This window comes from Neopelma chrysocephalum, unplaced genomic scaffold (assembly GCF_003984885.1).
Source record: "Neopelma chrysocephalum unplaced genomic scaffold, ASM398488v2 Primary Assembly neopelma1_97116, whole genome shotgun sequence".
In the NCBI taxonomy this organism is placed as follows: domain Eukaryota; kingdom Metazoa; phylum Chordata; class Aves; order Passeriformes; family Pipridae; genus Neopelma; species Neopelma chrysocephalum.
Window position 1 is genome coordinate 2,746,876 of NW_020925758.1, and position 25,064 is coordinate 2,771,939.

A 25,064-nucleotide genomic window follows, 5' to 3' on the forward strand; every position below is an offset into this window, starting at 1 on the left:
TAGAATAGAATAGAATAGAATAGAATAGAATAGAATAGAATAGAATAATTTTAGCTGGGAAGGACCTACAACAATCATCCACTCCAACTGCCTGCTCAATTTAGGGCTGACCCAAAGTTAAGGCCTGTTGTTAGGGACGTTGTCCAAATGCCCTTAAGCAGCTTCAGAGGATGTGGGGTTGCTGAATAAGCATAATTAATTCTCATGAAGATAGAGAAGGTAAGTATTATTTTTCCCCAGGCGTGCACTAGAGCCAAGTCTTATCTTCATCGAAGCCTCCCACAATGTCATCCCTTTGCAATGTGTAAATAGAACATGCTGAAGGATTAATGAGAAAGCCCCAAAATCAGGGTGTTGGGCATGGGGCGCAGTTTTGTAGGTGCTGGCAGGTGTGGTCTGGGAGCTGGAGCTCTCCTGTCTGGCCAGGTCAGTGGTTTTTGAGTGTGCAGGACGGAGCTGCCCCTGACTAAAGCAACCTGTTTGTTGTTTCCAGGAAGAGTGGGATCACAGCAGCAGTGGGAGCACAGGATCCCAGCCGGGGTCGGGCTCCAGGCAGGGGTCTGGATCCAGGTCTGGCAGCCACAGGAGAAGCAGCCAGTTCAGGCAATCGACCAAGGTATATCTGGTAGTGCTGTGCTGAAGTTGTGTCCCTTGCTTGCTGCTTATTGGAGGCATCCTCCCCACGACATGTTTGTTGTGTGTGTCACACGTAGGTGTGGGTGCATGTCAGTTTTGAAGGGCACTTCAAAGACCTAATTAATTCAGTCATAATGTGTGACCTGTTGAGGTGTGCTGAGTGCCTTAGTATTGGGAAAGAAGTTCCTTAGTCAACTGGTTTAGTGCAAAGCAAGTCAGGGGTTCTTTTAATTTATTTGAAGTCTTGGAGTATTTAAATTTTGGGATATTAGGAGATGTCTGTAATTATTTGCTGACAAGTCTTCATTAGAAGTTGATAGATGAGTGGATACCACATAGATGGTGTTGAATGGTAACCTTGAGTGCAACTGCTTTCTGTGTGAGGTGTCTATAGGGCTAGATGGGGAGTCACCTTCCTACTTACCCTGCAAAAGACTGTAAGAATTCACTTTTATCATTTTAGGCTCGTCCTTCAACTCAGACCCTGACCATTCTTGTTTGTTTCCATCAGCCTCTGTCCTTTTTTCTCTTGGAGTTTTTCTGTTTATGCACACGGGAGCACTGGTTGTGCCAGAAGTGAAGGGCAGACTCTGGGAGGTTTGGAACCGGTGGTCAAAGTCCTGATCTGTTCATCCATTTCATCCTCCTGGAGAGCTTGAGGAAAACAGACTGTCCTCCTGATGCTGTGGTGGGAGAGGACCCACAGAACCAGGTTGCTGCTGGGAAGTGGTGGTCCTTTCAGGTGGGAAGGAGTGAGACTCAGCATATCCTTCCTTCTTTGAGCAGGAATAATGCTGTCTTCCTCAAAATGTCTATATTTTTATCTGTATTTTTCTTACGAGAGCTTGAAGTTTTCAACAAGGAAACCTTTCATTGGAGCCTTTTCAAGACAGTTCAATATCTATCCATCTTTTTTTGTTCCCTACCAAAGTGCAGCCAAGGGGTTGTAGGCAGCAGAAGAGCAGGGAGGGTGGGGGAAGCTCCTCAAACTTAGAACTGAAAAACGCTTAAGAAGTAACACATGGCACAGGATAATCCCTGGTTTATACCACGGACTCAGGCGACCACCTGATGTTGTTCTGCAGCGATGAGCTAACGCAGCCGTGCAGCAAAAGGGCATGACTTTGTGTTTGCTTTCTGGAGGACGGTGACGAGGAGCGGCGAGAGGTGGGACGCTGAGCTGGGCTTTGGGAAGCCGCTGCGTGCATGCAAATGCTGACTTTGTGGGGAATTTGCTGAAGCTGCACGCGTGGTAAACAGGCCAGAGTCCACGTGGGGCCGTCCCTGTTTGTACTGGCAGCTGGGCAGCGGTGGACAGAGGTGACGCGGGCTCGCAGGGGCTGGAGGACAGAGGTTGTGGACGTGCGTTTAAACCTCACTGCCTGTAGGATCTGCTTCACCGGCTCTCTCATCTCCCTGAGTAGCACTGGTGTTATTCTTGTCAGTGTGTCTCTCGTTCATCATTCCTGGTTAATTAATTTTCAGTGGCACTGACTCCTTCACAGTGAAAATTATTATCTAAAGCTGAGGGTTGGGTCATGGGGAGCTTCACGTTAAAACTGCTGAGGGTTGTAATTGCAGTCCTGGGGGGACTGACAGCAAGTCACTTCTTTTCGTAAATACATGCAGGGTTTTTTTTCTCTTTTTTTTGTACCTGGGCTTGAGAATCGGCTTTTTGAAGTCTTATTATTAAGTCTTGGCACTTCTGTGAGCGTTTTAGTAAACGACCTGCAGCAAAGGGCAGCAAGGATGCTGCCTGTCCTGTGAGTCGAGACAGAAACCGGTTCTAGAGACAGGTTGTCGAAGACCTAAGGGGTGTCTTGAAATGGCCATAGTGACTCAGGACTTAATGACAAGGTGTGTTATTGGGACCCTGGCGCCGTCTGTATGGAGTCTGGCTAATGCTTAGAGTGCCTCTGAGAGGTTATGGGGGCATCTTCTCAGAGGAAGTTTTGGGTGAGAGCAACAACTGCTGCCTAGAAGCTTGGACCTGTCTGACCTCCTCATCACTTGAGATGGATTTGTCTGCAAGAAGAGGTGTCTCTTCTTTGTGTGTCAGCTAGGAAGGCCTGCACATGTGTGTTCTCATTATACCGCATTTGGATGCTTGTAAGGATTTAGGAAACTAATTTCTCTCTATGGTGGGAGAAAATCGTGCTTACATTTGCCTAAAATAAAAAGTTCAGCTTCCGTAACTGATCACGAGAGTTTGATGTATTTCTGGCGGTTTGTTTCTGAGCAGAGACATGTCAACTTGCAGATCCACAGAGGTTAAAATTGTAATCCATAAACCCCTCGGAGGAGACTAAAAAGGGAGCAATTTGGCTGTGTTTGGAGTGTGTGATGTCTAAATTGGTTGTTGTGCTGGGAATGGCTGCAAAGTGTGACCATCTGTAGTGTTCCCTGGGGATGTGTGTCCTGACACTGGTTGGGGAAATGTTGCTCATTTTGTGGGTAGATTGAGGTCTGGGACTTTATTAAGAAATTATCAAATTTTTATGAGTGTTTAGTGTCTTGGTTATTACTAATAATGTTTGAAAATGACAGAAATTATACAATGGGGAATATATAGAATCCATTGTCTCTAGCATGTGGGTTTTTTTACCAGAGTGGGACCATTTGGGCTGAAATGCTTAAATAATCTAAAAATGTGCCTGTTCTTAGACCAAAGAGAACCATGTCACCACAACTCCTTGAAGGAGAAGGGTAGCTTTCCCCATCCTTATTGGTGACAGCAGGCTCTGGTAGAGCTGCTGATGACGAGTATCTCCATCCTTGGAGATATTCAAAAGCCATCTGGATGTGATCTTGGGCACCTGATTGAACCAGAAGACCTTTAAAGGTCCCTTCCAACCTGAACTATTCTGAGATATTAGGTGGGCCTGCTTGAGCAGGAGGGTTGGACCAGATGAGCTTCAGAGGTCCCTTCCCACCTCAAAAGGTCTGTGACTGTGAAGCTGAGTGGCTTCATGGCTGAGATTTTGTGAGGATTTATGATTTGTGATTTTTTTATGAAGTTCAACAAGGCAAAGTGCCAGGTCCTGCCCTTGGGTCACACCAACCCCCTGCAGCGCTCCAGGCTGGGACAGAGGGGTTGGAAAACTGGGAAAGGCCCTGTGGGTGCTGGTGGCAGCGGCTGGACATGAGCCCAGGGGTGCCCAGGGGGGCAGGAGGCCAATGGCCCCGGGGCTGTCCCAGCCCTGGTGTGGCAGCAGGGCCAGGGCAGTGCCCTCCCTGTGCTGGCACTGCTGAGGCACCTCCAGTGCTGGGGCAGTTCTGGGCCCTCAGACAGGAGAGACATTGAGGGGCTGGAGCGTGTGCAGGGAAGGGAACGGAGCTGGGGAAGGGTCTGGAGCAGCAGGAGCAGCTGAGGGAGCTGGGGGGGTTCATCCTGGAGAAAAGGAGGCTCAGGGGGGACCTTCTGGCTCTGCAACTCCCTGGCAGGAGGGGGGAGCCGGGGGTGGTCGGGCTCTGCTGCCAGGGAACAAGAGACAGGATGAGAAGAAACGGCCTTAAGCTGTGCCAGGGGAGGGTCAGGTTGGACATGAGGAATAATTTCTTCCTGGAAAGGGTGGTCAGGCATTGGGAGGGGCTGCCCAGGGAGGTGGTGGAGTCCCCACCCCTGGAGGTATCCAAGGAACTCCTGGAGGTGTCACTCAGTGCTCTGGGCTGGGGGACAAGGTGGGGGTCGGGCACTGGTTGGACTCGATGATTTTGGAGGTCTTTTGCAACCCAATTGATTCTGTGATTCTGTGGATCTCAACCTGCCCAGGGGAGCTTGGTGGGTTGTGGTGGTCGTGGACAGTGGGGCAGGAGGACAGGGCTGGAGTCAGAGCTGAGCCTGCATGTTGTCTCCTCTGTCTCATCCACAGCTTTGTGTTCCCAAGGCTGAAACTGTTTCACTCCTTGCCTTCACGGTGCACTTTTGCAGCCTGTGAGGGATCTCTCTGTTGAAGTGAGTGTGGATTCACCCAGAAGCATAGGAGCCCCTGTGCAGAGCCGGGACACCTCTGTGGCTGGTGTTGGGAGAGGCTGTGCTGGGCTGTGCCATGGTTCATATAGTTCCCCATGCCTTCCAGTGAGTAACCACCTTTCCCTCTCTCCTAGAATGGCAACAAGGAGAGCAACCTTGACATGCTGGGCACAGACATTTGGGCTGCCAACACCTTTGACTCCTTCAGGTAAGCTGGTGTTAAAATGCTTTGAGAGAGAGATGGACTCTTAGATGGACTGTGCCTCCTCTTAGCCTTCACCCACAGGCTCCTCCTGCTGGTACCCAGGCACCATTGAGTACCCTGTTAGTACTCACATCACTGCTCCTCCTCCTCCCCATCCCCATTTAGCCGGTGGCACTAAGCACAGCTGATCTACATAAACCATCCTTTGTGCTTTGGGGAGGCCACTGGATGGGTTTGCAGTCCAAACACCTGAAACCGGTACCAATACAGTTACTCGTAATCATCTGAGAGCTGCACAGGCAAGACTTGAGTCAGCTCTGAGCTGCTGCTCCAGGACTGTACTTTTCCATTAGTTGGAGGTACAATCATGTGTTGGCTTCTTAGCTGGTGGGAAGAGCTCTTTACCTCGTGTTTGAGCATGGGGAAAGCGGTGAAAAACGCTCTCTGTCCAGTTTTATGCATCTCCCTGTGCCTGGAGCGCTGCAAGAATCTACAGAGGTTGAGTTATCACCTACCAGCTCCAGGCCATTGGAGCAGACAGGCTCTGCAGGGCCAGAGAGAACATCTCCATTGCATGGACCAGACCGCTACCTGTTGTGATATCCCCTTGATAATAGAGCAAGTATAGCTTTCAAGGTGTGAGCTGTATCAAAATTAGGGGTTCAGATCAAGCAACAGGAGCTCAGCGTATCCAAAAAACGAGAAAAAAATGAAAAGAAAGGAGGTGCAGCAGTGTGGAGGTTGGAGGCCCACATCCATGTGCTCTGCAGCAGGGAGTGGTGCTTCCAGAAGTACCAGCTTTCCTCCTCTGCAGGCTCCAGTGTGCCTTCTGCTCTTCAGCTCGGTGGTGTTTAATCAGTACTGGACTTTCTTTCTTTGTTTTTTCCCTGTTTTTCTCACCTAGTGGTGCGACGTGGGACTTGCAGCCTGAAAAACTAGATTTCACCCAATTTCACAGGAAGCTGAGAAACACCTCCAAACACCCGTTGCCTCACATAGACAGAGAAGGGTGAGTGCCCTGTGTGCAATACTCTGCTCTCCAGGAAGGTCTCTTAACTTCTCCCTTGCTGTAGGAACGCTAGCTTGGTGGCAGACCTCATGTGGAGGACATGGGAAAAAGGTGCTGCAAAGACATACGGGGTTTGAGGATGCCACAATCAGTCTGTCTGGCTCCTCTGTCATCCAGTGCTAGGCTGGAGCAGAGTTGTTCTCTGTGTTTTTGCACTGTTTGGTAGATTCCAGTCTTTAAATAACTATGGATCCAAGTCTTCCAGATGCAGGTCTCCTAGATTTAAACATCTCTGGGTGTTGGGAGAAAGATCCTGGTTTAGCACCCGATCCTGGTTACAGTTACTGTTCTCTCCAGCAAAATTTCAGTGAAGAAATGAGCATCAGTGTGATTCATGTAGATCCAAGTGCTCATCCCCCATCTGCTAGGCATGAAACTGTGGGAACATTCAACAGCTCCTTTTGCTGGTGGCATCCTCCATGGTCTTCCATGGTATTGCTGGATTCCTCGTCAGCTGTTGGTTGGTCAAGCAAAATAAATGTGTACTGGCACCAGGTGGATCACCAGTGTTGCTTAAATGGGTATCCCTTTTTCTCTGGGGATTCTCTGCAGGTGGAGAAACAATCACTACCTGAAAGGAGGTTGTAGCCAGGTGGGGTCAGTCTCTTCTCCCACGTAACAAGTGACAGGACAAGAGGAAAAGGCCTCAAGTTGCACCAGGGGAGGTTTAGATTGGAAATCAGGAACAGTTTCTTCACAGAAAGGTTTGTCCAGCCCTGGCACAGCTGCCCAGGGCAGTGGTGGAGTCCCCATCCCCAGAGGGATTTAAAAGCTTTGCCATGTCATATGTAGGGATGGAAATCCTCTCTTGGACAAGTTTTTCTATTGATAAGTTGGTTTTGAAAAAGTACTGGCCAATGCTATGTACCTGGTCTGCACATCTTGTTTAGAGGACACAATTAGAATTATTATTAGAATAGTTGATTAGAAACAATTAGAAACATCTTGATGTTTCCAACCAGGCCAGCAATCCCACCCCAGCACAGGCTCAGCATCTGCAGGAGGCCCTTGTACTGCAGAGCGACAGGAAGAGTCACACAACTCAATTTTTTTCTGCAGTGTAAGTAAGGTATAATGCAGGTATATGAAGGGCAATTTTCAGAACACTTGGAACAATGGAACACTAAATTTCTAAGTCACCAAGTGCCTTAGTCATGTTTACTCCCATTTCTTCTGACGGGTTTGAAAAATGAGATGAAGGGGCCCTCAGTAAAATAAGATCTAATGTGCCCAATGGATGATGGCACTTGCCAGATGATGATGTCAGTGACATCTGCTACATACAGGGAGGATGCAGCAGGGTCTGTGTTGTAGTTTTCCTCCATTCCCAGCGTAGTGCAAATGCCCAGGATGCAAACGGGTAGAGAAGGCAGTGTGGAGGTGAGATATTTAATCACTCCTAAGTATTACAGCCGTAAAACTTGGACAAGAATTAGCGTATCTGCAGAAAAGTTAAACAGATGCTGTCAGCACAAGCAGTGCATCTCCCAGAAATGCAGGTCATCTAAGTAACTTGGCTAAAATAGAGGAAGCACAGACAAAATTGGTTTTACTTTTTAGCTCTTAGTTGGCTGTGTTGTGCATTCATCAGCGCTCTGTGCCAAATCTGTGCTGAGTGTGATTCAGCTTGCTGAACCTCCAAGAATCTCCACCTGCTAGCTAGGCATTTTCTCTCTGGCTTGAATGGGAAGCTTTTTTAACAATGTATCTGTGCAATTAAAAAAAATTAAAAGAAAAAAAAGGAGCATATGGTGTTCAGCTATGTTTTCAACACTGTAAGTACCCAAAGGACAATTTTATTCCTTAGTCTGATCTCTTATCCAAGGCTGGCCATGTAGTTGCATCCAGTTATTTGACCTCAAGGGCCTTTTGCTTGGATGAAGTGTTTTCCTCCAGAAAGACATGGATTTTATTGGAAGATGCTGTTTGGTAGTTTGCTGAATAATCGAAGTGGAGTGGTTAAGCAAAGCTGGGGAACTGTACTGACCTGACTCGTTTCTGACCTGAAATTGTCTGGCTTTAATTTCCAGTGTTAGCTCCTGCTCTGCTTTTACTCTTCCAGATCAAACAACCTTTTGTAGCTGATATTTCCTCTTCATTCCAGGTATCTCCCAAGCACATGTATCACTTTAGTTTTTCTGGTAGTCTCAGAAATTCCTCTACCACCTCTTTGAAACATGACTGCCAGCGCTTCCTGTGGTCCTGTAGATCAGTCTCAGCTGTGCTGTCTCTAGAGGAAAGCTGCCTTCAACCCCCTAAGCCCTGCCTCCTCCTCCTCATCCCCTGCCTTTATGCCACAGTTTAGCATCAGAAATTCAGCCTTGAACAGTCCCCATCCTTTTCAGATAACCTTTTCCTACGATACACTTGCCCATTCTATACCAGCAACTGGTGTTATTTGTCCCCATATATTTGACATTTTTCTCTTATGTATAAATGTATATATATCTCTCTCTCAATACTTATATGTATATATATGTATTTGTATATGTAGACACACTATATTTTTCCCTTTGTAACTCAAAGTCAGGATTTCATCTATGGTGGAAAGTCAATTGTTGAACACCTCTGATTTCCTATAACTATAGAATCATAGAATGGTTTGGGTTGGAAGGGACCTTCAAGATCACCTGGTCCAACCCCTCTGCCATAGGCAGGAACACCTTTGATTAGACCAAGTTGCTCCAATCAGCCAAGGTCAATTAAATTGTTTGCCTTCAGCTTGCTGTTTCTTGAGCCTGGCACTTCAGCACATGCCCATTTTTTCTTAATTTTTTTCTCCATTTACTCCAAGTCCACCAAGATCTGTTTTTCTCTGACTTATAAGCACTGATTACCTGCACCTGCTGTACCAAAGTTCCCATTGTATCTTATTCAACGATACCTTGTCACTAATTGACAAAAAAATACATTATCATTCTTGCATAATAAAAAAGATCATCTCAGTTGTTTATAAATGTAGAAGGATGGTATTTACTGACCATTTTTTCTTCTTCTGTATCATCACAAACTCTCTGCATTCAGCTAGTGGTTATCTTTGGATTGTTTTTTTTTCCTTTCTTGATACAAGAAGGTCCTTGCCAGCTCTGTGTTTGGTGTGTGAGTGCTTGGCTTCTCACCCCAATTTTTTTTGTCTTCCAAATTGTCTGTTTATGTTTATATTGATTGCTGTTTGCTGTCTGAGATGTATGTTTGTGCTTGCTCGCTGACACCTTTCTCAGCAGGGGAAGTGGAGCTCCTGTGGAGACCAACAAATGAGCAGTGCATCAAAGGAAACGTCTTTCATTACTTTTTTGTGTCCTCACTTTTCTTCTGTCCAGGTGGGCTGTGCTTTCGGTTTTACTTGGTCTGGGAATCGAGTAACCCAACGCCACTGCTCGGGACTGCCTTTGGTTTTCTCACCGCTGCCACTACCAAGAGTGTTCAAGTGCTGTGGCAGATGGTGCAGGTGGAGAGGACTAGGAAAAGCATTTAATTTTGTATTAACAGCTTTGCGCCCGCGTGGGAGTGTTTCGGAGGCACAGCATACTCGCCTCAGAGAGCCTCTTTGTTTTCACGAGGGTCCCTTGCAGTAAGAACTGATCTTCCCCGTGTGCCGTAATAGACAATTAGCTGTGTCTCTAGCGAGTTTTCACGTGGTTCTGTTTGTTTTCCTCTTGCCACAGGCTCGGAAAAGGGAAGTACGAGGATGGTGACAGCATCAACTTGAACGACATAGAGAAAGTCCTCCCAGTGTGGCAGGTAGGTGACAAGGACATCTGCCCGTGCTACAGCGGAGACCAGCACTGCCTTCCCTGCCTCGTGTTTCCTTAGGAAACCCCCCTCAGGAGTGGGAAAGCTGCTGAGCACTGGTCCTTTGGGGGCTGGGATGGAGATTGGTGCCTGTGGTTTCGGGTGTTGGTGCTGGGCAAGGGCAGTTGCCACGTAGACTTTGTTGGGAGGTGATATATTGAGGCCAGGATATGTATATATACATATATATATGTACATGTACACAGGACTCATGTGCTTTAGAAAGGGAGATTCTGAAAAGCATCAGTCCTCCCGACAGCTCCAAAATAAGTTGCTGCCAGGAAGCCAGCAGTGCTGGTGTGCTGACCCAGGTGTTTCCCTTTTGGAGTGTGCCTGTGTTTATATGCCGTGATAATCCATGTGTGTGCTCTCTCCAGCCTATTCCTTCTCCAGATCTCTCTTTACGGCCCAGTCTGACGCTTGGATGTTGGGGAATGGCGAGATGAGACCCTCAGTTAAAAAGTCAGATTGAATAAGTCCATTTGTCAGCATCTTATAATTCTTCATTTTACAGAGCCCTAGTCCTCCAAGAGTGTCCTGGGCTAGGCAAGTTCTGAGGATGTTTGGTGTGCTTTTGCTGAAATCTCTGCCTCCAGAGGAAAAGACAGAGACATCTCATGTGCTGTGGTAGCATTACCCTTGTCAGTGCTGAGCCAAGAGCTCGCCAGGCTTCTTGCTCATGCATCATGTGAGGAATAGCTTTGCTCATCCTGCAAGCCATGTGATGATCTGCCTTACTGTTTCTTTTGGGCGAGCTATTTGGCACTAAATACACAAAGTAGTGGAAGGAGTGGAGAAGTGCTGCTGACTTTGGCAGGGAGGAGCACTCCCTGCAGCTGCTTCCTGCCTCGTCTCTTCCATGTTTGGTGTGTCTGGACTTTAGGTCACAGGGAGAAAACATCAGGTTCAGCTGGTACAAACCCCAGTAATTCTGCAAAATAAGGTTAGTTTTCCCCAGGGGATAATTGGGAAATGAGGAATCAAACCATCTTTGGTGCGAGGAGCTGATTTTCTTCAAGAGGGTTTTAATCAACAGCTATTAAATAAGCCGACTCCTCCTGGTATGGTTATCATCTCATCTTGCCCTAACACCAGGTTGAGTCCATCGACTCCAATGAATTAATTGCAATATATACCTTAATATTTAGCTTAACTGTTAGTGTGACATTTCTAAGCTGGAAGACCTAGTGGGAACGCTGGATCTGATGTTTTGTTTGTGCCCCTGGGCAGACCCCTGCAATGCTGCATTATTTTGGAGACGTGCTTACCTTGGCATGTGTGTCTGTGGGAACTAGGAGCCAGGTAGTTCTGGGTGAGGATTTGTCTTTTTTAATGCCGACAAGTGAAATACTTGCAGACAGCTGGTCTAATCCTCACATGTCATTGTTAACTGGATTTGAATGCAACCGTGCAACGCTGACGGAGATTTTTCTGGTCTTTATCCCTTGTTTAAAATGGCTCTGTGGAGCAGTGTGTGGGGGCATAAGAGAAAGTGTTTGTGTGAGGCTGTGGAAGGAAAATCGTTAACCTTCCGTGGGGTTGTCCCACGATGGGGCTTTGTTTGTTGGGTGTCATGAAGAAGAGGCTTTTCAGGTTGGAGATATACATAAGCTCTTATTCTGTCTGTGTTTAAGAGCTCCTGGCTTCCTTACAGCAGCCATGCACAGGCAGGGGGGCCAGTCTGAGCATCCTCCAGTGCCACTGGGGTGGTCTGAGAACCCTCCAGTGCGACTGAACCAGTCCAAGCATCCTCCATCACGACTGGGGTGGTCCAAGCATCCTCCAGCACAACTCAGATGCAAATATTTTGCTGCTGAGTGTACTTCAGCAGCTGTAGAAGGGTTAAAAGCAGCATATTTGAGAGAGATAGCAGGTCTTACTTGCAGGCTGCTTGGAGATTTGGGTGCCTTTGATATTAAGGTATGATAGACATAGGCCATGAATCTTGAACTAATCTCAGGTATACATCCAGGTGTGTATGTGTATCTCTACAGAGAGATGCAGTGACATCCCTAATGGGTTAAACAGAATATTCTGGGTATCTGGGGGCTAAGCAGGCTATTCTGGATATCTGGATGTTAATGTGTCTATACATGAGTTTTGCTGCTCGAATCTATCAATAGTATTTTAGAAAATATTGCAAGGAAAGCCTCTGACCGTTTGGCAGTTAAAGGGTGAAAAAATAAACAAAAAACCCCCCAAAACAGCGTCCCCAAAATCCTCTTCTTTTGTTTGGAGATCGGAGAATGCTCCCCGGAGTTGCTCTCACAGGACAGCCCACTCTGCCATCTCGTGGACATACACAGGCAGGTGAATCCGGCTCCACAATTCCTTCACCACAGCTGGTATTTTGCAGCTTTCTCCTGCTTTTCTGCCATCTTTTCAAAACTCATCCGACGTGCTGATTTTTACTGGTAAATAGATTTTATTTTTGAAAGCTTCATTGCTAGGAGCTCATGAGGTCATTGCTTTGGCTCAGCTCATGAGCCATAACCTCTTCATCTCTCCTAACTCGTAAAAGTCTATAGTTGGATTTGGGCACTAATTCACCCGAGTGCTTCCAAAAGGCTGCTCTTCTGAAGATAAGTGTTCCCCATTCATAAGAACCGCTCTTTATTGTGTGCCAGAGGATCAATTTGCTGCATTAGAGGCGCAGCTCAGGTGCAGAGCTGCTCGTCATCATCTTCTCCGTTTGCACCTCGGCTGGTTTGTTGAAGGAGACCACATAACCACCTTGACGTCATGAAGACGTCACAGGGAGGGCTGAGTCAGTGCCTCTTGCTCTTGCTCCCTTTGGCAAACGCTTGGGAAAGGCTTTCAGTCTTGGATGTGTCATAGCCGAGTGCTCCAGTCTTACGCACAGGCTTCAGACTGAAAGCCCTGGGCACACTCTATACTTGCCATAAAAAACAACCTAAGGGGTCATGTCCTGCAAGATCACAGGATCATGGAGTGGCTTGGTTTGAAAGAGACCTTAAAGCTCATTTCATTCCACCCCCTGCCATGGGCAGGAACACCTTCCACTAGCCCAGGTTGCTCCGAGCCCTGTCCAACCTGGCCTTGGACACTTCCAGGGATGGGGCAGCCACAGCTTCTCTGGGCAAGATCCAACCCCCTCCTTCCCGTAATACTCATGAAGGATACAGGAGGCTGCATGTCACAGGGATGTGCTGTGAATGCTGCAAGACACGAGCAGAGAGTTTTAGGACATATCCCAAGTGGTTTCTGGACTGGCAGTGTTTGGCTTTCAGTTTGCTGGACTCCTGCCTTCAGGATGGGCTTGCCCTCCTCAGAACTCTGGGGATGTGCCTTCGCTGCCCAGCTGTGTGGCACTTTTGAAAGGCATATTGGGCTTTGCTGTTGTAATGGGATAAACTTGGAAGGCAGCATTGATATCATTTGGTTTGGCACCTTACTGCCTTGCAGCTCATCTCCTTCCATTTCCTTACTGATGTTTGACCCTTTTTGTCATATGCTTGCAGTTACAATAAACTGCTTGTTTCTCTTCTGGCTGCAGTCGTCATCCAGCTTCCTTGTTGGATGAGAACCAAGAGAGCAACTCCTTAGGAGAAAGGCAGACTCTGTAAGTTGTTCATGTTCCTCTTAACACCACTGTATTCCTGATTTTATCCGAACAGGCTTAGAAACACCACGATTCCCGATCGTGCTGGGATCCCACCTGAATTTAGGCACCTACAGGCATCTCTGCCTACCTTCCTTGGGACCCCTCCTCATTGACAAATATTTTTAGGTCAGACCCTAAAATTCTGGGAGGGCCAAGGTCCTGTGAGGAAAGGTGGGACCTGTGCATGGATTGCTCGCTTGGGGTTCCTGCCCTAGCTGAGGCATGGACACATTGGGATGTGATTTGTGGCACCTCAGTGTAGAGGTCTAGGAAGGTCTGGATGATTCCCATCTGAGGGTACCCATGTCCTTTCCCTGTCAGCTCTGCAGGGTGCCTAGATGGACCAGCTCACATGTGGACTTGGTCAGATATGGATATCTCTCCCTGAGAGAGATGAAGCCAAGCCAGCTGTCCAGGGAGAGAAGGGTTGGATCCCCTCTGCTGTCACTTTGCATGTGAGAAGGTGGGATCAGTGTCCAGCATTGATGTGAGGGCTTGCTCCTGGAGCCTGCAGATCACTGGCCCTCCCAGGGTGGTGGTGGCAGGGCACCAGGTCTCTCTGGAGCTCGGGGATATCTCTTTGGTGGGATGGTGTTATTTACTGTCACCATATGGAGTCATCCTCTCCACGTCGTCTCTTGCCTGCTCTTTCTGCACTACAGGCTCGGGCAGTTCTCATTTTACCCAGCATGTTGGGCAGCTCAGATCCTTCCTTTCCCAGTAGTCTGTTCCACACTGGTGGAGCTGGGTTGGGCTCATCCCTCTGGTATCCCCTCCTGCTGGGAATGACCTGGAAGATGTGGTGTGGGCCCCTTGTGCTCTGTGTCTCTGCTGTCATTCATCAGGTCTAACCCTGCTGTCCTTTATATGTATATCAAACCCTTATGAAGAGGTTGGGGTTCCTCCCCAGGAGCCCCGAAACAGGGATTTCTTCTCCCCACCTCCAGTTCTTGCCGGACTCTGTCCAGAACATGTAGGCATGGCATTGCTTTCAGAGGAGGTTTCTTGTCTGAAAAGCCCGTATCCCAAGGGTCTTTCCAATACTGTAATGGCTAAAACCACTGTGGAAAGTCCCTGTCAAAGAGCCAGGGTTTACTTGAGTGTAGGTCACAACATATCGGGAGTCAGAGTTCTACTGCTGAGTAAAAAGCTTTTGGTTTGCCGTGGCTTCCAGTAAGTCACAGTCTTTCTGTGGCCTGTTTTTTGTTGGTTTTAACCCAACTGACAGTGACCATCGCCTTGGCTTTCAGTTTGGAGAGGGAAAGCTGCCGTGGTCACCTGTAACCCCTTCAGCATCACTCCCAAGTCGGAGTTAAGGACACCATTATCCAAGCAAGGCAAGTGAGGCCATTGGCATCCCCAAAACACTGGAAAGGAGAGGTCTGGACCAAGGCTGGCTTATCTCCCACACAGTTCATCACCTCACAGGTTCTGGCAACATCCAAGCCTGGACTGTGGCAGAACAGCACAGTCACTGTGAGCCCTGAAGCAGGTCATAAACCCTGTGGTTTTTATTGGACATGCAGGAAAGGGGAGATCTTCTAGTGGCTCTATCGCATTATGATCATCTTCCATATCACAGATTCGTTGAAAGATTTAGGTTCAAAAAGACCCTTAAGACCATCCAGTCCAACCATTCCCCAGCACTGCCAAGGCCACCACTAACCCATGTCCCCAAGTGCCACATCCACACAACTTTTAAATCCCTCCAGGGATGGGGACTCTATCACTGCCTTGGGCAGCTTGTGCCGGGGATGAAGACATTTTTCCTAATATCCAATTTCCTGATATCATACAATAGCCTTATTCAGTGCACAAAGGAAACACGAGAGAAATGGCCAAGAGCTTTGATGTTTCCATCATCATTATAACTATTATTACTACCACTGCTATTATGGTTCAGAGCAGGTTCATGATTTTAAGAGATGAAATGAGTTCTCCCTTCTCAGGACTGGTGTTATTTTTCTGGCTGTCATTTAAGTCAGGCAGACTTAGCAATACTGACCCATAATTCCTGGGGTTGTCCTCCCAGCCTGGTGGGCACGGAGATGCCTGTTTTATAGGTTCCTGGAGCTGGTAGTGGTTAGCTAGGCAGGGTTAGGGCCAGGCTGCCATGCCTGCAGGATGGGAGTCATTGGGATGCTGTCACACCCTGCTTGGATCAGCTGGTGAGGGTCATGGGTTTGGAATAAGCAAGGGGGGGACAGTGGAAGGGGCAAGGGTGACTTATACTGCAGCTGTGATGGTTGGCTGGGTGTTTGGTGGCCGAGGGGAAAGGGCTGGTGGCAGAGGGGAGCCCTTGCAGCACTAGAGGGCACTGCGGCCTCGCTGCATGGCCCCGAAACACGGCTCTGAGCAGAGGAAACCAGGCGTTTTCCGAAGGCTTTTTCCAAGCAGAAGCCTCACTCTGCAGCGGCTGTGCCTCTCACCCTCCGGTGCCAGGTCGTGCTGCTCTCCATCCTGTGCTGTGCCCACCTGGGGCCCGAGGTGCATGTCCAGCATGGGGCAACCTGGGGCTTACAGAGGGGGAGGGTGTTTCTCTGTACCTGGGGCTGAATTTGGATAGTACTGTGCATCCTCCCGAGCCTCATGGCATCCCTGAGCAGAGCAGGGTTAAAACTGAAGGTGTCCATGAACCTCCCTGAGTATCACAGCCCTGAGGGGAGCTGATACCTGGGCATCAGGCACAGCTCAGGTTGCCCTTGCTGGCATCGTGACACCTCCCCAGTTTCACTTGGAAATCCCACCTTTGCAAGTGCAATCCTGAACTCTGTGTGTTTCCTGTGGGATGCTCCAACAGGGCTCAGTCTGAAGCCATGCCTCTCACACCAAGGTGTGCTGAGGGGTCCTTCCCTTCCCCTGGAAGTGCTGCTGCCCCATCAAGTGTAGGATGTTCCCCTGAACACCCACATTCCCATTTGTCCACCCGTCCCTGTCCCCCATCTACTCTGGATTGTACCCAACCCCACTCTGAAGGACATGCCAGCCTCAGGAGGAGGGAGATGTCCACTGCTGGGCCATCTCTGTTCCTTAGATCCCAGTTTGCCAGGCACTGGTTTCTGCTACAAACTAAGATTAATAATGGGATTTTTGGCTGCCTTGCAGCTTTTCCTTGGGCCAGGCTGATGGAAGGGTAGACATGAAGAGATGGCAGGATTAGGCTGGGCTTACTGATAGGGGCTGGTAGGTTTTGGGCTCATGACTACGGACCACAAGGAGGCAGGAAGATGAGAGAGCTGGGTGGATAAGTCTATTCTTGGGAGGATGATGAAGAAGGATCCTCTATTTTGCTTTTAGGGATGTCACAAGTAGTTTTAGACCTGTGAACTGCAGTTTTCTGGGGAATTAGCTAGTTTGGGTAAGGGAAATTGTACAGAGGTATAAATAGCAACTCAATAGGCATTTAAGGCTCAAAAATGGCACCACATTATGCTCTGTCTTAAACACAACAGGGAGCAACACAGATTTTTCCCAGCCCTACAGATGACTTCCCTTTCAGAAAAGTTTGCTTTTATGCAGCTATGTAATATCGAAAGCAAGCCTGAAAGGTTTTGTTTTGGTTTTTCCCAGTCCTTTTTATAGACTCCAAAACACACCCCCCGCCAAATCCTGCCTGAATTTTAACTTCTCAGTAATGTTACATCTTCTTCTCCCTTGTTTTCCCAGAGGATTCATTAGAAATCTGAGAGGGTTTTTGCTGCACTCCTTTGAATTTGCTGAATATTTTCCTGAAATGTGGAAGTAATATGGAGTAATGATTAAGTTAAAGAAAAAGGTTATTAAAAGTAGCAGGAAAAAAAAATACAGATTTCTAAGGATCTCAAATAAAAACTCAATGTCTCTTTGGTCAAGCAGCTATTTCTGCTGGCTTGGCTATTTCCACATCCTAATCCCCTTCCCTGCTCTCTGTGAAAGACCTGAATTTTTAATAAAATAAAGGAAAGGAAGGAATTTTCTCTCTTAAAACAAAAGCAGGCATACCACAGGACCAGAGAAGAGAGACGTGCACACATCCCCGTTGGTGGAGGGACCTGCAGAGCCTAGAAACACATCGCTCTCTGAAAATCCTGCTAATGGGGGTTGTCCTCGTCCCTTGTCTGACAAAATAGGAGGTTAATGTTTCCTGTTGCATTTATAAATTTCTTCTTAACCAGAAGATGCTCCCCCACCCTTTTCTGCTGCCTTTCCTCTGATGTTGTGGGAATAGAAACCAATACAATAAATGAGACCAGAAGTTCTTAAAATGTGAATTTCCTGCCCGGAGGCAGCAGGTAAGTGAATCCCATCCAGCTTGGGGAGATGTATATATAGCTATGGGTGTAAATATATGTATTTAGTGGCTGGATAAGTGTTTATTGCAATCCAAGGTGGTTTGGTCAAAGATTGTCATTTAAGTGGGAAATTTATTGCTGCACATGACGCCTGGATGTCTCTTCCATGGTGAAAATAAAGACTGTTTATGAAGGGATTAAATGATGTCCTAGCTGTTGTAGCAGACCAAACTCTGTAACTCAGAGGTCCTTTCTAGTCTTACATTCATATTGTCCCTCATTTTATTTTAAAAATACTTTTGAGGGTTGGGTTTTTTGCAGATCACAGAATCATGAAATGTTTTTGGGCTGGAAGGGACGTTAAAGATTATCTTGTTCCAAATCCTCTGCCATGGGCAGGGACACCTCCCACTAGACCAGATTGCTCAGAGCCCCATCCAGCCTGGCCTTGAACACTTCCAGGGATACTCCATGAACTTCTCTGCTGGCTCCAGACATGGCCCCAGTGTGTGCTGGCATGGTCAGTGAAAGAAAACTCTATGGCATCTCCCCAAAATGTCTTTGCTGGATGGTGGGTTTGAAGGATTTCGTTGGGGCTGATAGGAATAGTGAGTGGAGTGTGGTCTGCACACCTTTGATCAAATGGTGCTGCTCCAGTGCCCATGTCTCCCAGGATTATTCTTCTTTGCCCTTCACCTGCTTGTACTTCTGTGGAGAAACTCCTCATTGTTGGCTTGCTTTCTTTTTAATTCTTTTTCTTTTATAATTCCTGTAATGTATGAGCAGAGAAACCACTGGAGGATGATAAAGCTTCATTTCTTCCTGCTTTTGTGACCCGCTTCATTATTTTGTTTCTCATTGTATATTCTTCTGGGGCATCCAAACGGAAAGAAAATATGTGTGCTTGTAGGAGCTGTTTGTTTCCCTTTGGCTGAGAAAAATAGGACCCCTTGGCTGGGCAAAATAAGCAGGTATCACAGAAGATATGGATTGCTTTTGCTTGTTAGTTCTGGGGAGGGAACTGCTGACATTTGCTCCATCACGCATCTGTGAGCAACATTATTCCTTCAAGTTGGTGGGCTGTGTACACCTTCATTTGGCCAGGCTTCCTCTAAGGGCTATGCACAAATACAATAGAAAAATATATATTCCTTACGTTGAGGTTGCTGCGTGTTTTCTGGATAAGAATGAGAAGATTTGGGGTCGGTGGTTGCATGGACATGCTCTGAAGGAGCAGCAGAAATTTTTCATTACTGTTCCACAACAATAATCCAGACCAAAGCCAGTTTTTGACACTGAAATGTGAAGCACAGATTTGCCTTTGTTGTAATTTAAAAGAAAACACGAGTTCAGGATGGTGTCCAGGTACCATCCCACCGCTGCTGCTGGACTCCCTCGGCACACCACGGAATGATGGCCGTGGCTGGTCTGCTCCAGCCACTGGGCCTGTGGTCAGTGAAAGCTTGGATTTCCAAAAGCAGGCAGCTAGGGTGGGCTTTTTAAAAGTTTTCTTCTTGTCGAAGATTTATTCCCACCCCTGTTGTCCTTGGAGGTTGTTCAGCCCTGGAGTGGGATCTTACACCTGCCTGACAGGAGGGTGTAGCCGTGATGGGTTGGTCTGTTCTGCCAGCTAACAGACAACAGGACAAGAGGGAATGGCCTCAAGTTCCACCAAGGGAAGTTTAGATTGGATATTAGGGAACGATTTCTTCACGGAAAGGGTTGTCAAATGTTGGAATGGTGGAGTCCCCATCCCTGGAGAGATTTAAAAGCCATGTGGATGTGGCACTTTGAGACATGGCTTAGTGATGGGCTTGGCAGTGCTGGGGAATAGTTGGGCTCGATGATCCTAGAGGGCTTTTCAACCCAAATGATTCTGTGATTGTATGATTCTATCTTTGGTTTAGACAGCACTGGGAGACATGAAGGATGAAGGAGCTTCAGAATAGCCTGTGGTTGTACAAACAACTCAACTGTGGATAACCTGGGGACTAAGCAGATGACTGTGGATCATGGCTGAACTTGTAGGTGCAACCAACGTGCTGAAAAATCATCTCCTTGTGTGCAAATTTTGATCTGGAAACACAGCGATGGGGTTTGATACCTGGGTTGTTGCCGTAGAGTTTGCACTCATGGTTGGTTTTGCTGTGAGTGCAAAGCCAGCCCTGCGTGTCCTAAGGCTTCAGGAGCTGGTGCAATCCCCGTGTTCCCTGTGGCATCGCTGCCCAGCACCAGCAGTGTCCCCGCAAAACAGGTCACCACCCCTACGAGCGGAGAGGCAAGGAGTCGGACTCGCACTGAAATGGTGTTTCAGCCAGAAAGAGCAAAAGCAGTAAAAAAAGAATACCCTGACCATTAATATACGAGCGTCCACCTTGTCGTGCAATCACAATATCGGTTTTCTGTTTTATTTTTTTTTTTTATGGTTGGCTTAACAATTCAAAGGCTACACTGCGCTTTGGTTTTTCCAGTCTGCTGCATCGTGTGACCCCGGTGACTCCGAGCTAAGCCTCATTATATAATGGCGGGGTGTTTTTTTGGAAAACCTCCATTTAATCCTTTCGGAGCAGAATTTGCTGGTTTTTGTTTTCTTTCATATCGTCGTCTTGTTTCTTCCCCCCCCCCCCCCCCCCTCCCCCGGCCCCGCGGGCGCGACACGGGGCCGGCCGCTCGGGGAGCGGGGTCCTTTTCTTCCCTTTTTTTTTTTTTTTTTTTTCAAATCTGCAGAGAAAGGAAAAAAAAAATGGTTTATTTTCGTTTGCTTGGGTTACAGCGCCTTTCCCCACCGTCGGGGGGAAGGACTACGTGATGTGCAGCAGGTATTTTGTGAATGGAGCACAACCCTATGACTCCCTGTCGCTCGACCGAAGGGGGAGGCAGGGGAAGGAGAAAGAAAAAAAAAAATAATAAAAACCACCACCCAGTGACTCCATCTGACTCGTTTTGGCTGGAAAACTTTTTCAGCGCCGTGGTTCTTAAGCCAGGAGGAAGCTTTCTTCTGGCCCAAGAACAATAAAGGGGTCAGCAGCCTGATCCTCCCTCCTACACCCTCTTCCTTCCATTGTGAGGGGTCTGTGCAAATATCCCAGGCTGCTTCTGCTGGGGCCTGAGGGACCTGAGCCACACATGTGACATTAAAGAGAGAGTCCATGAACTTAGGAATCCTGCAAAAAGAAAAAAAAAAAAACAAGAAAGAGAGAACAAAATGAAGTCTCTGAGGGGCTCTATTTCTGGTGCACTGTTACACTTGGAGAAGGTACCGATGGGTGTTTCTCATGGTGGGGGGAAATCCGTCCCCTTGCCATGTCTGGGTGCTCCTTCATGATGCCACGTCAGCACCTTCCCCGCCGTCTGCTCAACAAGTGGCCAGATCCCCACCGAGGGAGGTGAACCTTTGTGTGTCACCAGCCCTTGAGCTCCTCCATTTCTCTGCTTGTCCAAGGTGGGGAGTTTCTGCTGCTCCCACAGCGCCGGTGCAAAGCCTGTGTGCTGCAGGTGTAAGGTCTCCAGCAAGGGAGGAGAAGGAGGCACAGCTGCCTGACATGCTGTGCTCATTCCAGGGATTCACCACCACCTGGGGGCACCCAGTTTTTCAAGCCAGCGCCTTTAATGACATGCCTGCTACTCCTCAGATGCATGTCACGGACCAGGAAGGTCTCAGCCAGCAATCCCTGGAGTAGAAGGTCTTTGAGAAGTGCTGTGGGGCCACAGCAATGTGCCACCAGTCCTGTCTGTCATTAAGGTCACCTATATCTCTCTGGGGAGGAGGCTGTGCACGGATCAGAGGGCTGCTGTGGATTCTGTGGTATTTCCGGTGAATCCAGAGCAGTCCCAGTGGTGATACTCTTTCCAGGCAGCATCTACCAGGCTAGATGCCACCCGCCCTTCCAGAGGAGAAGGTGGGGCCTGTGGCCTTCTAAGAGAAGCCGAGTTCAACGCAATAATCCACGTATCACGCGCTGGAGATCTGATGCATTTCCCAGAGGGAGAGTGTACGATGCTCATCAAGTTGCAGGAACCCACCTTTTTCTTTTCCTGGCGCAATAACCCGCTAATAGCATGTGTGACCTCCTGTCGCCGTGTCCCAGCTCGCTGGACTTTGGCACCAGGCAGTCGCATGAATCATGGTGGTGATTTTGCCGCAAGGCAGTTCCTGTCGTTATTATCTCCTTGCTGTGTCGATAACGCTCTGGTGGTGATGGTCAGGATTTCCTCGCACTACAGAGCTTTCCTGAAGATCGGCCCCGAGAGCGGTGGAGGAAGTAGCCGTTGCAAGATTGCTCCTGGCTGCTGAGAACTGGGTGGCCAACTTCAAACGTACGTGCGACCCGGCATGATCCAAAAGAGCGCAGCGGCAGCTCCTCTTTCCCCTCGTCTGCATCGTCAGGGTGGGTGGGCGGAAACTCTTCTTCTTCTGCAAGTGCTCCAAGAGTTGGACACAGTTATGAAAAACTGTCAGACAGAGCAGAAGCCCTGGAAATGGAGATGAGGCAGAGCTGCCCCATGTCCTGCCTGAAATCCTAAGGGAACGGTGTGGTTATGTCAGGGGAAGTTTAGGCTGGATATTAGAAACAGGTTCTTCCCCCAGAGGGTGGTTGGGCACTGAAAAGGCTCCCCAGGGCAGTGGGCACAGCACCGAGGCTGCCAGAGCTCAAGGAGCATTTGGATGATCCTCTGGGGCACAATGGGATGACTCTTGGGGATGGGCCTGTGCAGGGCTGAGGGTTGGACTCGATGATCCCTGTGGGTCCTGTCCAACTCAGCATATTCTGTGATTCTGTCATGGCCAGGGAGGAATTCAGGGTCTCATCCCCACCCCTCTTGCAGTGCCACAGTTTTGGGACTACACACACTACAGGGTCTTTTAGTTGAAAGGAAGGCTACTTGTAGTTCAATTTATAAATGCTTAGGCAAACAGGTTTTTTACTGAAACTCTTTTTTTCCTTTACAAGTGCCCGTGTTTGAAGGTAAAAGCTAGTGAGCTGCGGGTTCTTCTTTCAGCCTTGGTATTATGCTACTTTTCTCCTGGCACTCTCTGATCCCTGCACACAATGTCTTGCTTCAGGGTTTTGGTGGTGCTTCCAAGTAGAGTAATAAATGATTATTACATGGGCTATGTTGACCTTGGTGGAGGGCAGGTGAAGTGTGACAGATTTCCAATACACAGCTCCTTTGCTGCTGTTCCAAAGAACTAGTGCCCAGCTGCCAGTGGCCAGTGAGGCCACAAAAACAGAGTGCAAGTAGCTCCAAGGGTTGCAAGTGCACCTGAGGCTGGGAACCTGCTGCGTGAGAGGTGGAGCTCTGTGACTACTTGACCGTCCTGACATTCCTGTCTGAAGGAGAAGAAAACTGCTTTGTTTGGCTTCTGCTTGCCATGTCTTTTCATGGTGCAGTTTGCATACAAGGCAGGACTTGAATTTATTCTGCCAGTCCTCAACTTCTGAGAGTTGTTGATTCAGGAAGGGCAAGGCTGCAGAGCAGCAGCTGGTGGCTGTGCTCTTCTGGGAGGTCCAAGGTAGCTTCCCTGAGATGAGGCTGGGTCAAAAGGAAGGTGTTGTGGCAATGCAGAAGTCTTTCTGCACGTGTTGCAGTGAAAATTGATCATTTAGTGGTCACCTAGAGTGGTTTGCAGTTTGGATGGAGTGATCCAGGCATCTTTCGCAGGTGCTTTGCCAAAGGTGCTTGGTTATTTGCTGTGTTTATCACAGGTGAGTCAGTCATTAATGCCCTGGTGGAAAGGACTGAGTGTTCAGGTAAATGGAGCAGAGGATGGTTAGAAGTGAATTGGATGGGGACAGGTGAGGAATGGGAGTGGGACTTTGTGATGTTTCATTAGCTCACTGTCAAGTCTAGGCAAGTTGCTGCTCCTTGATGAGAGGAGTCCTGTATCTGAAGAAATCAACAGAAGATCTCCATCTTTATGTCCAGGTTTCTAACCTTCTGCTTGTCTGTTTTGTGCATGTCTTCCAAGACTTGCCTGTTGATGCCTGTTTGGAGGGGTTGCCTCTGTGCCAAGAGGGCTTTCACTCTGCCAGACCTGCCCACACACCCGCAGCCACCAAGGTCCTAACATGGGTAAATGCAACTGAAATAAAGTTTAAAAGCCTATATGAAAGGACATAGAAGGGGAAAAAAAAACCCAAACAAAAACCAACCAAGGAACAAACAAAAAAAGAACAAAAAAAAAAACAGTCCTGCAGGTTTCCTTCTTCTTCCACCAGAATTGTCCACCAAATGGCTTTTCAGATCTTAACACGTGCAGAGAGACACATCCAGGGGACAGGTTCAAGGGGGCTCCTGCCCTGGGAGATGAGGGCTGGGGTAGCTTTGAGTTTCTGCTGGAGCTGTAAGGAGTGTCTCCGGGCTGGGAGCTGTGTACAGTAGGAGCAGTCATCAGCCTCGTCTTACGTGCGCCTTGTCTCACTGGTTCGGATCGCTTCCCCCGTGGAAACCATCAAGAATTTCCGTTATTTCCTTTCCTGAGGCTTTGTTTGGGTGGGGATTTCTGGAAGGTATTTCACAGGCAGGTATAATTAAAGAAAGACATGCTTTGCCTGGAGGCTTGACAAGGCTTCTTTAAAGTCAGGCCTTCAGCATGGTGGCAAAACAGAAACCGTTTGTTGCCTGGCCCGATGGAGGGGAGGCAGGGGAAAAGGGGGAGCTAATCAGCTGGGAATCATCCCAGTTAAACGCTGCTCACCAGGGTTAAGGCCCTTATCCAGCAAATCCTTGAAATATGTGCTTAATTTTAAGTCCCCCTGACTTCAATCTGTTTACTCTTGTGCTTAACTTTAAGCATGTGCCTAAGTGCTTGGCTGGCTGTGGGCCAAGGCAAATAGTAGACTTAGGAGCAGATTCCCATAAAGTAAATGCTTTACTGGGCTGAAGTTCCGTGGGACAGCGCGTGTCATAGCAGGTCTGGGGTGGTGGAAGGGGACAGTGCTGTGTATTCCAGCTTGGTCAAGTTATTCAGCATTGGGTACCACAGGCCTGGGGCTGTGCATCCAAACAGTGTAGTCTCTAAACAGGCACCTGAATTTCAGCATCTATATTGCTCCACTCTGAAGACATCAGCCTCACCTGTAGCCATTTGTACACCACAAACAGACTCTTGGAAAAATACATCATTTTTTTTTCCTCTAAATTGAGAGAAATGAACATGTTAGTGGAGGTAAATAATCTTGATTTTATCATCAGAAAAGGAAGGAGAACAGATTTTATGACCTGACTAATAAATCTTCATAGGAATTTGTGTGGCTGCATTAACACAACAAAAAGGACTCCTGTATTAGCCCAAGCTTTTATAATGGCTTTATCATCTTCTTTCCTGTTCCAAGCTAATTCCTGAAAGCCTTCTTTTAATCCCCCGTTTTGCTCATCCAGCCTGGACTTCTTAGAATGGCAGTGGGGTTTTTTTTCTTTATATTTAATCTACAAATGGCAGCGCTTAGAGCTAATAACTGCAGACGTGGCACGCACGAAAATGAAAAGCC

The 25,064-nt window shown here is 48.0% G+C and overlaps 1 protein-coding gene across 3 annotated transcripts in view; it reads left to right on the forward strand.

Moving 5' to 3' along the window:
• CTIF (cap binding complex dependent translation initiation factor) overlaps positions 1-25,064 on the forward strand; it is a 148,188-nt gene that overhangs the window by 43,015 nt on the left and 80,109 nt on the right. For 2 of the 3 annotated variants that reach the window (XM_027671655.1, XM_027671656.1), the window contains exons 4-7: positions 494-616; positions 4,744-4,817; positions 5,719-5,823; positions 9,549-9,624. In XM_027671655.1, the coding sequence (XP_027527456.1) occupies positions 494-616; positions 4,744-4,817; positions 5,719-5,823; positions 9,549-9,624 (378 nt within the window). The remainder of the gene's footprint in view (positions 1-493; positions 617-4,743; positions 4,818-5,718; positions 5,824-9,548; positions 9,625-25,064) is intronic. The other variant, XM_027671657.1, reaches the window with a different exon arrangement.